The 18181-nt window shown below is 38.4% G+C and overlaps 1 protein-coding gene across 4 annotated transcripts in view; it reads right to left on the bottom strand.

Annotated features, from left to right (window-relative positions):
* Positions 1-907: 907 nt before the first annotated feature.
* LRRC8B (leucine rich repeat containing 8 VRAC subunit B) overlaps positions 908-18181 on the bottom strand; it is a 61538-nt gene continuing 44264 nt past the window's right edge. For all 4 annotated transcript variants that reach the window (XM_033114651.1, XM_033114652.1, XM_033114653.1 and 1 more), the window contains 3 exons: positions 16921-17023; positions 12235-14399; positions 908-5847 (listed from right to left, as the gene is read on the bottom strand). In XM_033114651.1, the coding sequence (XP_032970542.1) occupies positions 5575-5847; positions 12235-14373 (2412 nt within the window). In that variant the 5' untranslated portion in view covers positions 14374-14399; positions 16921-17023 and the 3' untranslated portion in view covers positions 908-5574. The remainder of the gene's footprint in view (positions 5848-12234; positions 14400-16920; positions 17024-18181) is intronic.

Raw genomic sequence — 18181 nt, 5'->3', positions numbered from 1 at the left:
GTGGAAGTGAATGCTGAAGAACATGAAGACACATTTACTGCCATGCGCGTGGGGGCATGTCACTGCCCCCAGTGTCCCAAAACTCTAAGCAGTCCCTGAATGGCTGCTAATACTTTAGTCAGGCACGGGCTTCATTTCCTCAATATAGTTCCTGTTCCCAAGGCACTTAAGAGGTGGAGGAAAGCCTTTCTCTAAGTACTGCATTTCCAGGGGAAAATATGTCCATCTAGTTTCAGGGCTTTCCTTCATAATCTGGTTCAGTGCATATCAAATTCTGCCCTCCAGCAGAGAAAAGATCTGGGTATCAGATTTCTAATCTGGGTATCAGTGTTCCTGAAAGTATCTCTCTCCCTCTGTCTCTCTGTGTCTTCTATCCAAGGGGTCAACCAATCACGTGACTATTTTAGCCAATAATTCCATTTCTTTTTCCCTTTACTAAACCTTCGGAATATTTCCTATCTTGCAGTTTATTACTTTCTATTTATCTGGTCTACTATTCAGTGTTAGCGCTAAACTAACAGTAAATGGAGAAATAGGAGCCAAGGAGAGAGAGATGGCTTGGTTTGTGATCATCAGTCCTCAAGGATAAACACTATCAGAAAGATGGACCTATTTGACAGATTTCACCCTCCGCCCCACGCAGTGCATTCTAGATTGATTCTAGAATCAATCCAGCTCTTTTTCAGGGGCTTGCTCTTTTGTAGCATGCTTTTGAAAACTCATACTACTATTATGAGATTCATGTGTAACCTGAAATCTGTAATTTGGAGACTAATGTAACCATGTAACTGCACAGGGAAGTGTGAGAAGAGGAAGAGAATCACAGGTAAAAATTAGCACAGTCAACTTCTTCCAACATTTAATCTGTTTTTATTTGCTATTTATTAGAAAAATCCAATCTTTATTTTACACAAAACGTACTTTAAAAACAGTACAGTTTAGCAAAAACTAATGAATCTCAGGCAAAGGGATTTACCACCAAAATGCAGATTTACATGGTAAACCTGAGGGCCAAAAACATTCAACTCATGACAAAATCTTACATTTTCTAATAGTTTCTTACCAGAAGCGAAGCAAAAACCGGTTATATATGTTTCAAAATATATGACAAAGACAAATGACCAATGCTAGCCTTCGCTGTGAAACTAACAAAAGAAAATGTCTCTACTGAAGATTGGCCCTTATTTCACTGAAAGTGAAACATTTGAAGAGTTTTAAAAATATTTAAACATATTTAGGCTATACACAACACATATATGCACAAACACATTCATTCTAATTCTATGCCCCTTTGTATTTTTCAAATTGCACCATCTCTGTTAGAGAGAATATATAACATGCAGGAGGCATTCATAATTATTTTTTCTCAGCAGTAGTGTATTATTATACAAGTAAAAAGCAAGACTTAAATATGAATTAAATTCAACTGGAAGCCATTTCTATTCAGTACTTTGGCTCATATTTTCTATGTTAATGCTTTAGTGTGGATGAAATCGTCACGTAAAAAAAAGAAGTTGAAGAGAATATAGTCTATTATCAACAGTACTTAGTAGGTAGTTCCCAGTGGACGTAGAAGGGATGGACCAGAAACTGGAAGAAAGCAATTAAATAGGACTACAGTTTTTTCCCTGCTTCAGCTTTCATACCTGGCTGAAGATGAGAAATAATTATAATTAGGGCATTTTGTAAGTTATTAGTTTATACCATTTCATGTATATAATGTCTTCATAATTCAAACGAGGATAAAAAATAAGCCCTCCCCTCTCCCTCTAGTCTTCCTCGTTTCCTGAAAAAAAAAATAAACACAGATTTTGATGCAATATACAGTTCCTAAAAATAAAGTGAGGTTAGTTATATTCTTATGCTTTTGGAGGGATGAAAGAGCGTCGGATCAGTTGTAAATACTGCGGGGGTGGGTGCAGTAGAACTGCTCAATTAAACAATTACAGGCTCTGGCTTCCCCCCAAATAAATATATACTCAGGTATCACTGCAAGTTCTGTAGCCCAAAGATATTGTTGCTGTACAAGTGCTCATCAAATTTAAGCGGTGGGTGAGTGGAGAGGGAAAAGAAAACAGCTTATGTGGATAGGGTGATGGTAAGAGAATGTACAGATGGAAAGAGCATTTTATTGAAAATACAAGGAAATAAAGCTATAAATCCACAAAATAGTTGTTTGATTATTTTAATGGTTTCAGAACCCATCAATATTATGCAGCATTTTAATTAAACATACAAAATTTGAATAATGGAACACATGACGAACAGCAATAAATATTTTCACTATCAAACAATAATATTATGCAAATAACTGCTCACCACAGCACACCAATTGGAGCTATGCCACAGTGCTGGGATCTTAGGATCTTGACTTACCCTGTTTAACACAAACATTTGTTAAGTGACAGTGACATATGGTGACATCTGGGGGGAAAAATTAAGACTGAGGATGAAGAATGAAAACAGTGTCTATGTGCCACATAGATGTACCCTGATGTCGATTAGGGAAAGAATACTACACCTTACCAGAAAGGCTCAAAACTGCTTAAGTTCTCAGACTAAAGTTAAGCATTCAGTTGTCTTTTAAATATTACAACTAAGAGAATAGAAAACTCCATGATTACAAGTAATGAATAAAAAAGAATGAATATCATAGCACTAACCTACAACCTCTTGCAACTGTGGAAAAAAATGCTAAACATATCCTAAACTAATAAGTTACATTTGCATACACAGGGGTGTGTGTGTCTCTTTGTGTGTGCAAAGTTGTGTGTGTGTGTATGTGTGTATGTGTGTGTGCATCTCTCTGTATGTGCACACGCATGTAAATAAAATGAACCAATGCCACTGCTAGCATAAGCCATCAACGTGGTTCTGAATAACATCCACATTTCTTTTTGGAAAATGTACTACACATTCTTGGAAATCAAATGCCAACTAAAGTCTCCTAACTGTAAGTGAACAAACTTCATTTTCTTCATTTAAAATCCTCTTAAATGAATAAGAACACTTGCAAAATGAAGACGTGCTTCAAATATGCAGTAAAGGTGGCATCAAACACCAAGTTTTCCTATGTAAGTGGTGGTCTCAGAGTTCGTTGCATCAGTGCTATGTCATTTCAAAAGCTACCTAAACACAGGTGTGTAAGACTGAAATAAAAAAGAAATCTAAGAACTATGGCATCAAGAACAGAGTTTGCACCAGTACCTATGCCCTTGTGTCTGGAAAGCCACTCACAATATTCATTATTGATCCTGACTGTAACGCGTTTCCAGAATTTAGAGAGGTGATAAGGAAGACTTAGCCAATGAGTTTGGCAGGTGAACAAAATCAGCCATGAAGAATTCTAGTTTATCAGGGGAATGGGAGCAATCTAAAATTTGTTTTGGAAACTCTTCTTCATAGAAGAGTGTGGAATTTTTCATACACATTATGGCTAATTTTATGACCCCAAAATTTAAATACCTCTCCATGTATCACGTTCACATCCAAAACTGAAGATAATCCTATCCAACGTTGGAGTCAACATGCATGACAATTCTATTAGGAAACATTAAAATGACCATCAACTCACATTTAAAAAAAAAATGAAAATAACGAAAAAACTCTAGAATAGTCAGAGTCTGTTTTCTGAAGTCCTAGAAGAAAGTTTCATCAGTTATGCCTGGGTCCCTGAGAACTTGAATGTTCTGGCTAAAGGCAAGTTTTGGTACGATTTACATTTTTACACCATTCCCTCTCATTCAGAATAAACAATAAGGTTTAGGTTTTGGTAAGAATTACATTTTCACACCATTTCTTTTCATTCACAATAAACAATAAGGTTCAGGCAGCTTTTGGTGTTGTGTGTTTTTTATAGGTGCCATTAGTCAAATTTCATTTGACGCAAACAGTTCTTTTGTCTGAGCTCCAGACCAAGGGTGTGTGGCAGGTGAGGGAAGCTATATTTTGTTACAATTTAAAGACTCACTTTCATCTTTTTGGAATGGGCAAAGCAAGAAAAAATACCACACATCACAATTCCACATTTACAGTACTCTTTACCCACCATGTTTTCCAGTTTTGTCTCGGTGCGGTTAATACATTACTTCATAGTTACATCCAAAATGAGAAGGCATCATAATGCCTAGACCCATTAGAGAAAAACACATTAGAAAAATGTACATTTCCCAAAAATGAGTCAGCTGATTTTATTTGACAATATCCATGATAATAAAAGGCCAAACCCAAAGCTCTTCATAAAAAAAAAAAAAAAAAAAAAAGCCAAATGTATACCAGAAAAGTTAGACAAAGTCATGAGATGAATTGCAGCGAAATGGATCTATTTTTCTGTGAGCTTTGAGCAGTCATCTTAAACACTGAATAGAGGCTGAGTGTTTTACATTAGTCGTATCTAGAGATCATGCAGATGGAGAAGGAAAGTATTTTGCTTTAACACTTAATTTCTGCAAGGTGTTTTAAAACCAATTTGAAAGATCCAAATCTGTACCTCTCCCCTCCATCACAGTTTCTGAAGTCATTAAGAATTGTACCCGTACAATAAGCACAGCAACAAGGGAAGAGAGAGAGGTAGATGATGTGGCCATCCTCTTATAAGAAAACCCCCAAATATTTTAGGGCATGAAACACAAGGCTTTTGTTATCCAAAAGTAATTAGTTGCAGAGTACAAAAACATACTGGAGAATGCATACTGGAGAAAACATATTGAAAAACAAATATGAGAATCATAAGCAGCCAAAACCAAGTATATTAATAGTAAATTCTTAAAGAGATGCATGTGTTTCCTGTACCTTACAAAAATTATTCCCACAGATTTTGAATTCAAGATTATACAATAAAAATATTTATATGTTTTACATTTACCATAAAAAATTAGCAAATAAAAAAGGCTTTGATGATACACAAGAAGACATTTTGGAGAATACATGAATTTTCAGGATGCCCCAAGGATGACAAGTCCTACGTACCCTGCTCCTGTTTTATGCAAAGGTCAAAAGCAGGCACTTTTTCAGGGTTCATCATTGTTAAGAGAAAAACCAGATGAAGGAAGTCTCAAGCAAACTGGGACAGGAAGGATGAAGCCAAGAAGGAATTCTGCCAAGCACACGGCCTTAAAATACTTAAGAACATAAATCAAAGACAGTGCTCAGTATACATCAAAGAAATTTATATTGATGAGTTTCTGGTCTAGGTGATAAGTCTCCAAACAGGAAGTCAGTTGAAATAGTGTGCAAATCAGTAATGGGGGTTGAGGAAGGAGAAGAAAGAGTATCTGATCCTCAAGGTAAAAAAGCTGCAAGGTAGAGATTCAATAATTTCACATCCCCCATTCCACCCTCAAAGTGTACTTCTTACATCTCAAGAAGTAAAAGATCAATTATTCACAAAATTTCAGTTCAGTGTTAACACTTTTTACCTGTTTAATTTAGGGCTACACACTGAGTTGCTTTAATAAGACATTTGGTTAGAGTTAGTCATAATTATTATCCATTTTTTAAATCTTTATAATTTAGGGAATTTTAGTTCTCATTTAAAGCCCTGGGGCATATTTTTAAAATTACTTTCTCTTTAGGTTAACATTTATCTAAGCAAGTCTGCAAACGTTCTGTTACAGGGAGAGGAAGAGTATTGAGCAAATTCTCCTCTACAATCAGACAGCTCCGTTTTAGGGACTGACATCCTTCCAGTTCAGGAGGAAGTGTTTCCAGGTAATTACCAATGAGCTCCAGATGAGTAAGGTTCGACAGCTCACCCACATGAGGGGACAAACTCATCAGGCTATTTTTGCCCAAAAGTAAACACTGCAGCTTTTTGCACTGAAACAGCCCATCTGGTAGCATCTCAATCTGGAAAGGGAAAAAAAAGAAGCCAGTAAAACTAGTTTTTGATGGCCTATGATAATACATTTACTTAGATATACTCCTAACTTTTCCCAAAAACATTTCTGCATGTTCACGGAGATACACATAACAATGATGATAAATTTGATGTACGTGGAAAAGATAAAGGAAAAATAAGGACATTCTGACATGGAGTCAGCACTAAGGCTATCGTAAACTTAGAAACCCTTGCTATACACGTGTGGGAACAAATTTGGCTCTAAACATTCTAACAAGCAATTCTCAAAGAAAACCTAATCAGTTACGTACTCATTCTCCCTAAGATTAAGAACAAACAAACCAGTAACTCAGGAGAATCATTATTATTCTTGAGTCCTAGATCAGAAATAAATTGCTCTAAAAGTCCTCAGAAAGAGTTTACTTTTTAATGTAATGAGCAACATCCTCAAAAATATCCTGGGAACAGACACGAGGCTATTTTTTTTAGAGTTTCACAATATAGGCTGAAAATTTTATTCTGTTTAAAAAAAAAGTCAGCAGAAGCAGACAAGAAGATATGATAACATATACATGTACATTTCATTGCCCTCTACATACACTCTTATGAGTATTCACCCTTCTTCCTGCTTTCTGGTGGGTTCGATTAAATCATGTAACACAGAGAAATAATTTTAAATATGATAAATAGCCTGCAATGAGGTAAATTCCTAGAGCCGCTCAACTGAACTGCCCCCCTAGCTGGGGGGTAGGTTGCATGGGAATTTCCAAGGGAGCCACAGTGTTTATATGAAACAGGGTTTATTGGGGAAAGACGTCTAGAAGAGAGCTGGGCATGCACAAGGCCCTCTACTCTCGCCATGCCACTGAGAGGAGAGTTTGGGCCAGGCAGGGCAGGACTACACGCACCCCACCCTATAACACTGCACGAATGTGTGCAGGTGGGAACAAGCTATCTTGGCAACTATGAAACAATGTAGGCTCATTGGTTAGGAAGTCACTTTGGTAGAAACAGGGATGAAAGAGGCACTCCAGAGGAGCCAGCCTGCTCCTCTGACGGGCTAAGGCAGCCCCATGGAGCTAGCTCTCCGCTGGAACTTCCAGGGTCATCCAGACTGATCTCCTCAAAAGGATAAACATTCTTTCTACAATCTAAAGAATGGTCACAGTGCGTTAAAAAATGCTCATTGTTGGAAGCTCCCCTCTCCTCTTATCACCCACACATACACTTAGTACTGGAGATCCTTGAAAATAAATGTAACCATTAACATTGCGAAAACTGGTGTTTAATATAGCTCATCACTGTACACCAAAATACTAAGTATAAGCAAAGGAAAAATCGCTACCCTTTTATTTCCTTCCCTTCTCAAGAAGGAAGATGCAAAAACCATACATATGTAGATTTCAATATAGAGATATGGCAGAGAGACGAGAGACAGAAGAAACGGAAGGCCTTTCTAAAGCAACCCTTTCTGGTCAGAACTCTGCAGCTCAGAATTAGGGTCAGAGACATACAATTAGAGGGAACAATCAGTCCTGGTCAATGTGAGAGTCCCTGTTGGTGTCTAAGCTATAATGTAGGCACACTGGTTAAAAAGGGAGAAAGCGTGGCTCCTCTGTATTCGTAAACACGTGCTGAGAGCAGCCCCCTTTTGTGCCAGGCTCCCAGCTGGGTGTTGGGGATAAAGTGCTGGGCAAGACAGATGGGTCTTTAACAACCTCGGTCTAATGCAGAGTTTCTCAACCTTGGCACTGTTGACAGGTGGACAGGACATGCTATCTCAGGACATGCTAATCAAATCCATAAAATCCAATCATTTCAAGAAACAAAGCTGAACGTTTCTGTTTCTAAGTAGTGATGTCAAAAACAACAGCAAGGCCTGCAACATAACTAAACTTCAGGAGGAATTTCCACATTGTTCACCTTCTGGCTAGAAGTCTTTGAGTTAATAAATGCAATACATTAAGTGCAGAAATGTAGAAGTCAGAAGACTTAGGTATATATTGGAGTGGTTTAAAGATTTGAGGGAAGCTATTAAATCCTCCCCCTCTCCTTGTGCTTCTCTATCACATTCAATACCATCAGAATCCAATTACACTGTGGCACTGGGATAGAGATGGATGCTGCCTCTTCCTGTCCTGTCTTTCACACCCACCCACACACACCACTGCTTCCTATGTAATATCATTTGGGTTGATGCATATAAGATGCAGTAAAAAGAGCACTAGAGGAGGGGTTGGAACAGCTGGGTTCCATCCCAGATCCATCACCAGGAAGCTTCAGACCTCAGGCAAATCACTCTGAGCTTCAATTTCAGTACCAGTAAAATGAAGGCCATGGATGAGTGCAGACACTGGCAAAGTTCTTCTCTAAAGGAGCAGGAGAGTAAGTATTTTAGGTTTTGTGGGCCAAGAGGCAAAACTGAAAATTTTATAGGTGCTTATATCACAAGAGAGAAAAAAAATTCATATATTTTTTAAGTGTTGAAATTCAAAGTATAATAATTGAATACTTTTTTTTTTTTTTTTTTTTTGGTAATACAGGCCCACTAATGAGAACAATGGAATTTATTTATGGACAATACAATTTGGATTTTGTATAATTTTTATGTGTGACAAAATATTATCATTCTTTTGATTTTTCCTCCAACCATTTAAAAATTCAAAAGCCAGTCTTAGCTCAGGGCTGTATAAAAATTTAAAAAACATCCTTAGCTCAGGCTGTAGGCAGATTAGGCTCCTAGGTGGTAGTTTGCCAACCTCTGGCCCATCGTGTTCCTTTTAGATATAAGAGTCTTTGTCTCTTGTTTTAAATCTGTATTCCTACTTCTAAATCATAACTGATTAAACCTTTCCATGGGGTTTGTTTCTTGATTGTCCTCTCCCAACTCTTCCATGTGCTACAATCAGAATCTCATTGAAGGTACCAGTTCAAGCTAAGTAGCACTTTCAAGCTCAAGTCTCCCCTCAGCCATTATCCAATGAATCACACATGAACTTGACTGGCAGACTTCAAGGCACTTTCCATTCTGAACACCTTACTAAATGCTTTTGTTCTATATTATATTGGGGCACACCTATTTCAATCCTCTGGACATGATCTCTATCTTTTCCCATTTCTTGCATCCAGTGTTCTCAGGGTGTGTTCCATGGAACACTCCTCTCAAGAGTTACTATGAAAAAGAGTGTCTTGCTCAGCTATGTTTGGCAAACGTTGCATACCATTTCCCCTCTTGGAGAAGCACAATGTATACTCATACATTAAATCTCTGAGGAATCCTGCTGCAAAAATATGATAAAAAAATAAATATTTGATTTTTTTGTGTGTGTGATAGCACCTATTACAATCCCGTGGAAGAAACTCTGGAGCGCCCTCTCAGTCAGTGAATGTCTGTTGTTTGGGGGACTGCTCAACATCCTCAGTATCTAGAGAATTCTCTCCCTGATCTTGGTGGGACTCTTGGTGGGAAGCAGAGCCCACTTCCCACTACAGGAACCGACACCACCAGATTCTTGTGTGCCCAGCTTCCTTATAGCTCAAGGGTGGGCATTCATTAGCTCTGCCAGTCAGGTGCGCAGGCCTCAATTTGAATTGGGGCTAGTGTCACAAAGAAGCAGAAACCATGAAGAACCTACTGTGTGTGTGGGGAAAGGGCTTCATCAGCATCAAGATTTCAGGGGCAACAATGGTGTCCAGTGCTCGTATGGTCAGTGGCAGGGTATCCCTACCGTGTTGCTTTTGATTTTGGCCGTGGTCCTTTTGGCTGTCTGACTAACTTGTGCTTGTGTTTTCCAAGCTTGATTCTGCAGGCTTTTCAGGGATGATATGAACTACACAACGCCCTTTCAATAAATGCCTTTTCTGCTTAACCCCAGAGATAGTATCTGTTGCCTCCATCCTTGAATCTGATATACTGCTCAAGTCTTTAGAAAAGTCTTAAAGACAGGAATCTTTTAGGGACTGAAACCTCATTCCAAATGGATGAATCAACTCACATTTTTGAGTATGTGCATATCTAAATATTTATACATCCAATTTAATGTTTGTTTTGTTTTCTAACTGGTATAAGTATTTTGGTCTACCTAACAGAATCACGAGCATCTCAAGGTTAGAAGGAACCTTGTAATTAGTTAAATCCCTACATGAAACCTGAATCCCCGATTCCTTTTAACAACATTCCTGCCAAGTGGTGAACAATCTATAATCCGGACCATTTTATTAATAAGAAAATCACTTCTTCCTTCTCAAATGTTCATTCAACCTTTCAATAGTGTTTTGGGAAAGATGAGAAATCTTCTGCTTGTCCTAGTTCTAACAGTTATGGGTACTCCCAATAAGCTTTCTTTTCTACTTAAGTCTTTCAAATATTTGAAGATAATTTGTGGACTATTCTCTCTCCCTTCCCTCCCCAATACTTCCCATCATTAAGCTAACCTGTTCCATGAGAGAGGTACTTTTCACCTCTCCGGTCGCTATCTTCTGAGGAAGTTCCAGTTCCTCCACATCCTTATTAAATAAGTCTCTTCACAGTTCTAAGTAGAGTGTCCTGAGTAGCTGTCATGGTCATTACTATGGCTCAGAGGATGCTCAGCAACTGCTTCTTGTACTTCTGAGACAACCCGCCAAAGATATCATTTTACTTTGGCCGTAAGCTACCTTCAGCATAATATCTTTCACATGCTACCAAAGCACCCTCACTTATTCAGAATAGGATGAGACTGGTACTCCTAGTCTCTCTTTCAGATACAGAAAAGAAGTCAATGAACTTGGTATCAAAAAGTGCCTATGGTCTTACGTTCTCATTACATTAAACTAGAAAAAAACGGTAACCTACTTATACGTTAAATAATTAATGGCCAGCTAACAAGTTCATCAGCTGCAAATTTCAAAAATTCATGCCGTGATTTAACTGTATGACAATTTGGTGGAACCAATGCCTCTTAAAATAATTATTTATACTTTTTATTATAGATTTAACAATGGAAGAATGTAACCAAAATATTAACATTAATCAAACTGCATAATTAAACAACACTAATGATAAATCTCTAGACCTGTAGTTTTCAAAGTATGGTCATCAGATTAGCATCAACTTAATCTGGGACTTTTTAAAACTGCAAACTCTCGGATCCTACACCAGACCTACTGACTCAGAAACCCTGGGAGTGGTGCCCACTCACTCATCTGTTTTAACAAGCCCTTCAGGTAATTCTGATGTGCACTGCTAATCCAGATCAATCCCAAAGGCGTTTTAAAACCTCATAATCCTTTAAGACCTGAAGAGTTCTCATTTATCTCATAATGGGTTCTATCCTTTCACATGTGAGTAAAGAGTTCTCAAAATCAGCATGAATTTTGCTCTCATTCCCTAACTTTTGGTACTTCTCCAACAATCCATGGTTTTCAAAAACAATATTTGGTGATTAATACGTGTATTAGCCAATATCAAGCTCATAGCTATATTTAGCATGAAATACAAATTCCAAAAAGTCTAGAAAATAATGCATTTTTGGGCCAAGTAGAAGAGAACAGTTCCCCATTTCAACTTGAGAAAGATCACTTTCATCTTTCGGCAGACCTGATTCCTGACAGGTTTTTTTCTTCTTCCCATATGGACATTATCATCACTCTCTCGTCCTTTCGGCTAGCATGATTTTTTTCCTTTTTCCTCCTCCTTCACATTTTAACCTAGGAAACTACTCATTTATTTTGTTTTCTCTTGTTTCAGAGAAGTTAAGTTTTCCTTAACTTGGCTTTACTGTTGCAAATTATGGTTCATTTTTAAAGCATAGATGCTGGAAAAAGCTCCTAAGAAGCCCTAGTGTTGCATTATAGAACGAGGCCTTTCATTTCGAATGGCCTTTCTAGACATGCATGTAGATTTCAAATCTTTTTTACCGCATCACAAAAAGAGATTTATGAATAACTCACGATCCCAGTATTTTTAACAAAAAGTTCTATGACAGATTTTGAAAGCTGAAAAGTGTTATGAAATTTTCTAAGTAGTTAAGGTCTTTCCAAAATGAAAAGTTCTATCATAACTAATTAGTTTAAAATACTTCAACTGTGATGTTTGTGTAAAATGTGGGAAAAGAGAATAAAAAGAACATATGTTGAGCAACTACTACGTGTCAGGAACTGTGCCCATTGTTTTTTTTTCCCCCATAAAATCTCCATGACAACGTGTAAGTTGGATTAAAAACGGATGTTCTCAGTGTTTTGGTAATTTGTCCACGGTCACATGTCTAGTAAATGGTAGTCAGGCTCAGAGGATGCTTAGTATGACTTAATATCCATGTGTTTTTTTTTTGTTTTTTGTTTTTACCTACATTACACACTGTAACAGCAGATGGTCAAAAGACTGGCTAAATAAAGGGAAGAATGGATTTACTTACATTGTTGTTCGTCACAGCAAAGTACTGCAAATTACTCAGATACTGGATTTCTTCTGGAATGAAGGTCAGGTGGTTATAGCTTAGATCCAAGTACTGTAGTTTGGTGCATAGAAAGAGCTGCAGGGGCAGATTCTCAATATTATTATGGTCCAAAGAGAGCTGCTCTAGATTAGATAACGCCCCAATTTGGGCAGGAATATAAGCAATGTTATTGTGCCACAACTTTAAGCAGGAAAGATTCTGGAGATGCTGAAAGCTGATGATCTCTTCCACCGTTTTAAGGTTATTTTCCTTGAGGTCTAACTCATGCAAATTGTTCAGGCTGAAAATGGAGTGTGGAATGCGTTCCAGGTCACAGCTGATCAGCTCTAGGCTTTTCAGATTGATCATCTTTTTCAGGTTGTTCAACACAACCAGCTTGCTCCCCTCATTATTGAGGGACAACTTCTGCAGGGAAGGCAGGAGGTCAGTAACAACCTGTGGGATCCGGGACAGGCTGCTCTTCAAGTAGAGGGTCCTCAGGTTCTTTAAGTCCTGGAAACCCTCTGGCTGCATGGTACTCAACTGCTCGGGCAGAACACAACTGGACAGGTAAAGTTCCTTGAGATTCTTCAGGTGAAATACCCAGCGTGGAATTTTCCCCATTTCAGTAAATTTCAGGCGGAGGATTTTTAAATTCTCCTCTAGGAAGGCCAGCGCAGGATGGTCGACCACCAGAGATGAGTGGTACACGTGAAGCTCCTTGAGGTTGACCAGCTGCGAGACTGTGGAGGGCAGCTTGACCTCAGGGATCAGCTCCAGGCTCAGCACTTCGATCTCCGTTAGCTCAAACACATTGTCTGGAAGACCGTTGAGCATAAAAAGATGCAGTTCTATCTTGTCCTGGGAGTTTTTTACGAGTTTGCTTTTCAGTTTCTCGACTGTCCATTCGTTATTGAGGTTGATCTGTTTCAGCTTGTTCTCACTGACTTCCGACAGGAATATGGAGAAGCGTTTGGAATAAAGAGGATCGTACTGATCGGCCAGATGGAGGATGAAGGCAAAGTCATTCTTGACGTCAGGTATGTCGCTGTAGTTGCTTTTCTCTCTCAACGCCTCAAAGGAATATTGCTTCAGGGAACTCCTGACCATCCACCACAGGCTGTAGGAGGAGGTGAGACCATAAAGTATAACCAAAATGACATAGAATGAAGCCAGGACCTTAAATATTTCTGCCAAGGAGTAGACACACTGGTAACGCTTATATCCTGTAAAAGCCTGCACATCAACTGAACAGTCAATTTCAAGAGTGATGTAGGTTAAAAAATATGGAACATAAGTTATGATGAGAACAAACAAAATGACTTTGACTATTATCTGCTTCAGGTACACTCTGTAAATGATGTCCTTCTGCTCCACGTGCATGCGGAATCTTTTCACTTTTTCAAAGATGGCTTTGGCCTGTTCGCCCTCCTTCTTGTCCAGGACACTGGAAGTTGGGCTCTCTATGCCAGCTGACTCCAAGCCAGTCTGCGGGTAGGGCAATGCCTGCTTACTGGCATCAACATCAGCTGAACACCCTGAGGAGGAAATCAGAACCTTGGACTTGGAGTGTGTCAGGGGCTTCACCGACTGCTCGGCCACTGTTTCGGACAGGGCGCGGGTAGTCCACGGAGAATCGAAGCACTTGTGAAGGATGGCCACAAAATGCTCGAGCCTGGAACTGGTACTGGGGTAGTGAAGCCAAAAGTTGCTACAGGCTGCAAAGATGAGCGTGTGCAAGAGCACCAGGTAGGGGAAAAACTTTGCGAACCAGTGGAGCTGTTTCTCATAACAGACGGCGTCAATGTACGAGTACTGCTGTCTGTGGAGGTCATTCTGGATTCTGAGGGGGAGCGGAAGCAGTGTCCCGGGATCAGAAGATGTATTCATGCTGGCTTTCAGGATGTCCCAAGGCACGGCGCAGTGATTGTCGAATTCCACCTTACATGGAAGACAGCACAGAACCCTGCTCTGCGTAAGCTGGAGGGCACCGGCCAGCACAGCCACCAGCAGCATGACCAGGGTGATGTAATACCAGAAGACGTCCCACCAGGGTTTTAGGATGTGATAAGATGACTGGGCGTCTGCTAAACATTTTAACTCTGTTAGTGTAATCATGACTTTCCCTTGTAGGAGCACAGAAACTAGAAGAGAAGACATAAAAGAAAAACCACTGACGTTAGATATCCAAAATAAGCATTTACCTCTAATGTCTGCACACACATATCCTACCTAAGTGGGGTTTAGTTCAGGGGCAAAGCCTGAGAGGCAGTACTGATCAAGAGGTGTAGACGTCTTCTGGTTTAATTTGAAATCGTGCACTGTAGAGTCCGTTAAATGAGAGACCATTTGGTGACAACCAGACTGGATCTGTACAGCTACCTGGCGCAGGATGGGAAGCAGCTGTCTATGATAGTTTCCTTCTGGATTTCGACTCTATTAAAAACCAGAAGCCAAATTTTCTTCAATCAACATTGGGAAAACGTGTTCTTATGCTACTAATTTCTAACAGCTACATTTTATACCCTCCACAAGGTCTGAATAAGCTCTTTTCTACATCGTAACCCCATTAGTGACAGCCTAAGGGTTGTGTTTCAGTCACTCCAAGGAACCTCGTTTGAACAAGCACTGCTTTATAAAATTATCCCTTAGGACAATCCCAGAGGGATCTGCCAAGTCTATCTTCAAAGCAAAATGTGATTTAATGCATTATCTCTTTTTCCCCCCAACCTTTTGCTTTATAACTCAAGTTCATGTCTAACTCAGAGGATTTAAAAGCTGACAAACAACAGTGATGGCTGAAAAAGGGATAGGGAAGAAAAGCCCAGTTAGGACACTCAACTGTGGAGATTCTCATGTTTAATGTTTTCAGGGCAAAATACTAATACCAATCAAAATATAAATGATTAAGGGCATGCTTTATTATTAAATTATTTTTGCCTTCAGAAAAACAAGGTGGATTTTGCATTCCCATATTTAATATTTAAAAGTATTCAGGCAATGCTGCTTACATAAATGCTTTATGTAACGTTCAGAAAGCAACTACACAAAACATTAATGAAATCAATTAAGTCATTAAAAAAAATTTTAAAAAAACCCAAATGTTTTAAAAATTGCTAATTAGTAAAATCTATGAGATGGAATAGAGTAAGACAGATAGGGGGAAATATTGGAATCTAATAACGTATCTGGTAAGCAACAAAAAGTCACAGTGGCATGGTCATCTTTTGGTCTAGCTCTAACTTATGTCCAAGGGCTTCTCTTGTACTTTCTTGAGTCTGAAGTCTTATCATCTTTCCTGGGTTTCAGTTTCTCCTAATACGGGTAGAACCCGCAAAGAAGCTTTTTGCTCTCAGTGGCCCTCTTTCTAGGGGCTGGCATCCTGCCTTGAACCCTAGAATTCCATTACAGAGGCTCTGCTACCTGTTAATAAGTGTCTCCTCTTTTGCTGATCAGCCCCAACATATTCCTGATCATCTGGCCCTGAACCCTATGCCTTCATGCTCTCCCGCTTGTTAAGGCATCATCCCATGATCCCTGACTTTAACTGCTGGACTGGAGCACCACTTTCTGCCTGCATCTCCTCTGGACATCATATCATATTAGGACCACGTCCTTTTAGGACCTGTGGCTTGATTATATAACTATCCAGGGCTTCCCTCCTTTACTCTAGTTTAGTGGGTCTATTTCTGACTCTCAACTCCTCCCATTTCTGCCTCATCCCACTGCTGTTAACCATAATTGTGTGTCAAGACAAGTTGAAAACCAAAAACAAGAGGATTATATGAGACGAATAGAAAGTCTTGGACTTAGACCCCAAAATACCGTACCATGATGGGAAGCAGGATGGCAGAAAACGTTGTTGGATGGACATATGAAAAATACTTAGGGATTTTAATTGACATGAATGTATACTTTTAGCTAATCGTGTAACAGCTATTACGCTAAGTGTACCTATATGCTGTATTAATGTTAATTATAGCTATAATATGACTATAATCAATGGCTGTATTAATAGATGAACCCAGATAAAAGGAACCTAGTCCTTCTGTGCCTTTCTGGTGAGATTACACCTGCAACCCAGTGCTCAGTCACAGGTTAAAGACTAAGTGGGCAACAACAACAAAATCAGGAACTACTTGTCTACAAACCATTTCCTATGGAGAAACACAGGTGATAGATGATATTCAGCTGAGATAAAAGCTGCCTAGGGAAACCTGAGAATTTAAATTTAGATTTTTATGTGACTATTATTTGGATGAAAGAATAAGCGGCTCCAAAGGCAGACCTAGGTGGGTGGACATTTCAGAAAGTCATATTTTGATTCAATTTGTGGTGGAACATCCATAGCATGCCATTCTGTGAAACAGTTCAGGGTCTCGGTGAACAAGATGATCACTTGTCAGGGACCTTGCAAAGGAATTCCTTGTAATGAATCAAGAGTGTGAACCCGATCATCTCTAAAGGTTCTTCCAGCTCAAAGTTTATGGCTTTATTTGTTCTCTCAAAGGTCCTGAGAATTAAATTCATGTGAGATAGGCAACTGGAATTACAGAACAATGTAAACTCTAACAATGATAAGGGTGTTTGACAGAGAATATTTATTCAACAAAGAACACATGTCAACAGTGACCAAAAGAAAGTACTTTAAATATTTAAACTTACGCTAATAAAAAAAAATGATTCCAATAAGTCAATAATGCTTCAATCAGGAGGCCTACACCTTTTAAAATTTCTTAGACACACCATCTCTGTGTTTGTCTTCATTCTATGAGAAAGCATAGATATCTTGAAATAGCTGCAATCATTTGAACAAACAAAAATTAGAGTTACTGTCTTCAAGACCTTCTCCATCGTAATAATACGGCCAACATATTTTCATAAATCAGCTCACTTTTCATACTGGCAAAGCTATACACCTAGGACCTCACCAACATATCAGATCATAATCATTCCCTGAACTCCCTTAAATTACAGAAAAATTTCTACATAAATTTAGATGTAACAGATTTTAAAATCCTGTATCTATAACACTTAGATGAACACTTAGCTTTTTCCAAGCAGTCTACAAATGTTAATTTCTCTTATTCAGTCCTCATCCAGCTGGACTTACTTGCATTTATCAGATAGCCTGTCAAATCATGTAATTTCTGCACCCTAATTTAAAACCTCACATCTATCCAAATAAGAACACTCAGTGCTCTTAAAATTTAGCCTACTGATTTCACTAGAAGTAGTCATAAGTTAATAACTTTATAAGACACAGCTCAGAAATATGGCTGAAATTCTCTGAAATTATGATATTATTAAATGTATCTATATTCATTTTTTACCTTGTAGGTTATTCATTCTTAGCATCTTCTTCAAAGAAGCAGTTACAATAGTTTAAATTACATATACTCATATATTGATCAGTTTGAAATGAGCACATTCTAAAATAAAACAATTTTAAATTGGATGTTAAAATTTTTTAGTGTCTATATAATCACTGAAAGTTTCTGGGAAGGTTTATATATATTTGATATTTGCCCTGAAGACACAATCCTTTATTGGCTGACTAAGTACTTGAAATCCAGCTCCAGAATGACTGCAAATTATATTTAAGATATTTTTTGCAATAATCTTGTGACCTTGTCATTTTTCAAAGATCAAAAAGTTGGACATGTCTGAAATTTACTTTGTATTTACCAATCCATGTGTAAAACCTGCTTAATAATTACTACCCATTATCCAATTATTTTGCAGGCCAGAGAGCACAGCTAGTGTGTATGAACATCTAGCTGTATGCTAATTCATATTTAGCACCACTGGAGTGTAAGTTTCTCATTCACAATTCATTTTTAAATGGTTTATAACATACGATACACAACTGCATTTATGTGTAGCAAGCATGATAAAGACATTTAATGTGTGAAACATTTTACAT

The sequence above is a fragment of the Rhinolophus ferrumequinum genome, chromosome 9 (genome assembly GCF_004115265.2).
Source record: "Rhinolophus ferrumequinum isolate MPI-CBG mRhiFer1 chromosome 9, mRhiFer1_v1.p, whole genome shotgun sequence".
NCBI lineage: Eukaryota > Metazoa > Chordata > Mammalia > Chiroptera > Rhinolophidae > Rhinolophus > Rhinolophus ferrumequinum.
This window is presented reverse-complemented; position numbering and strand designations above follow the sequence as displayed.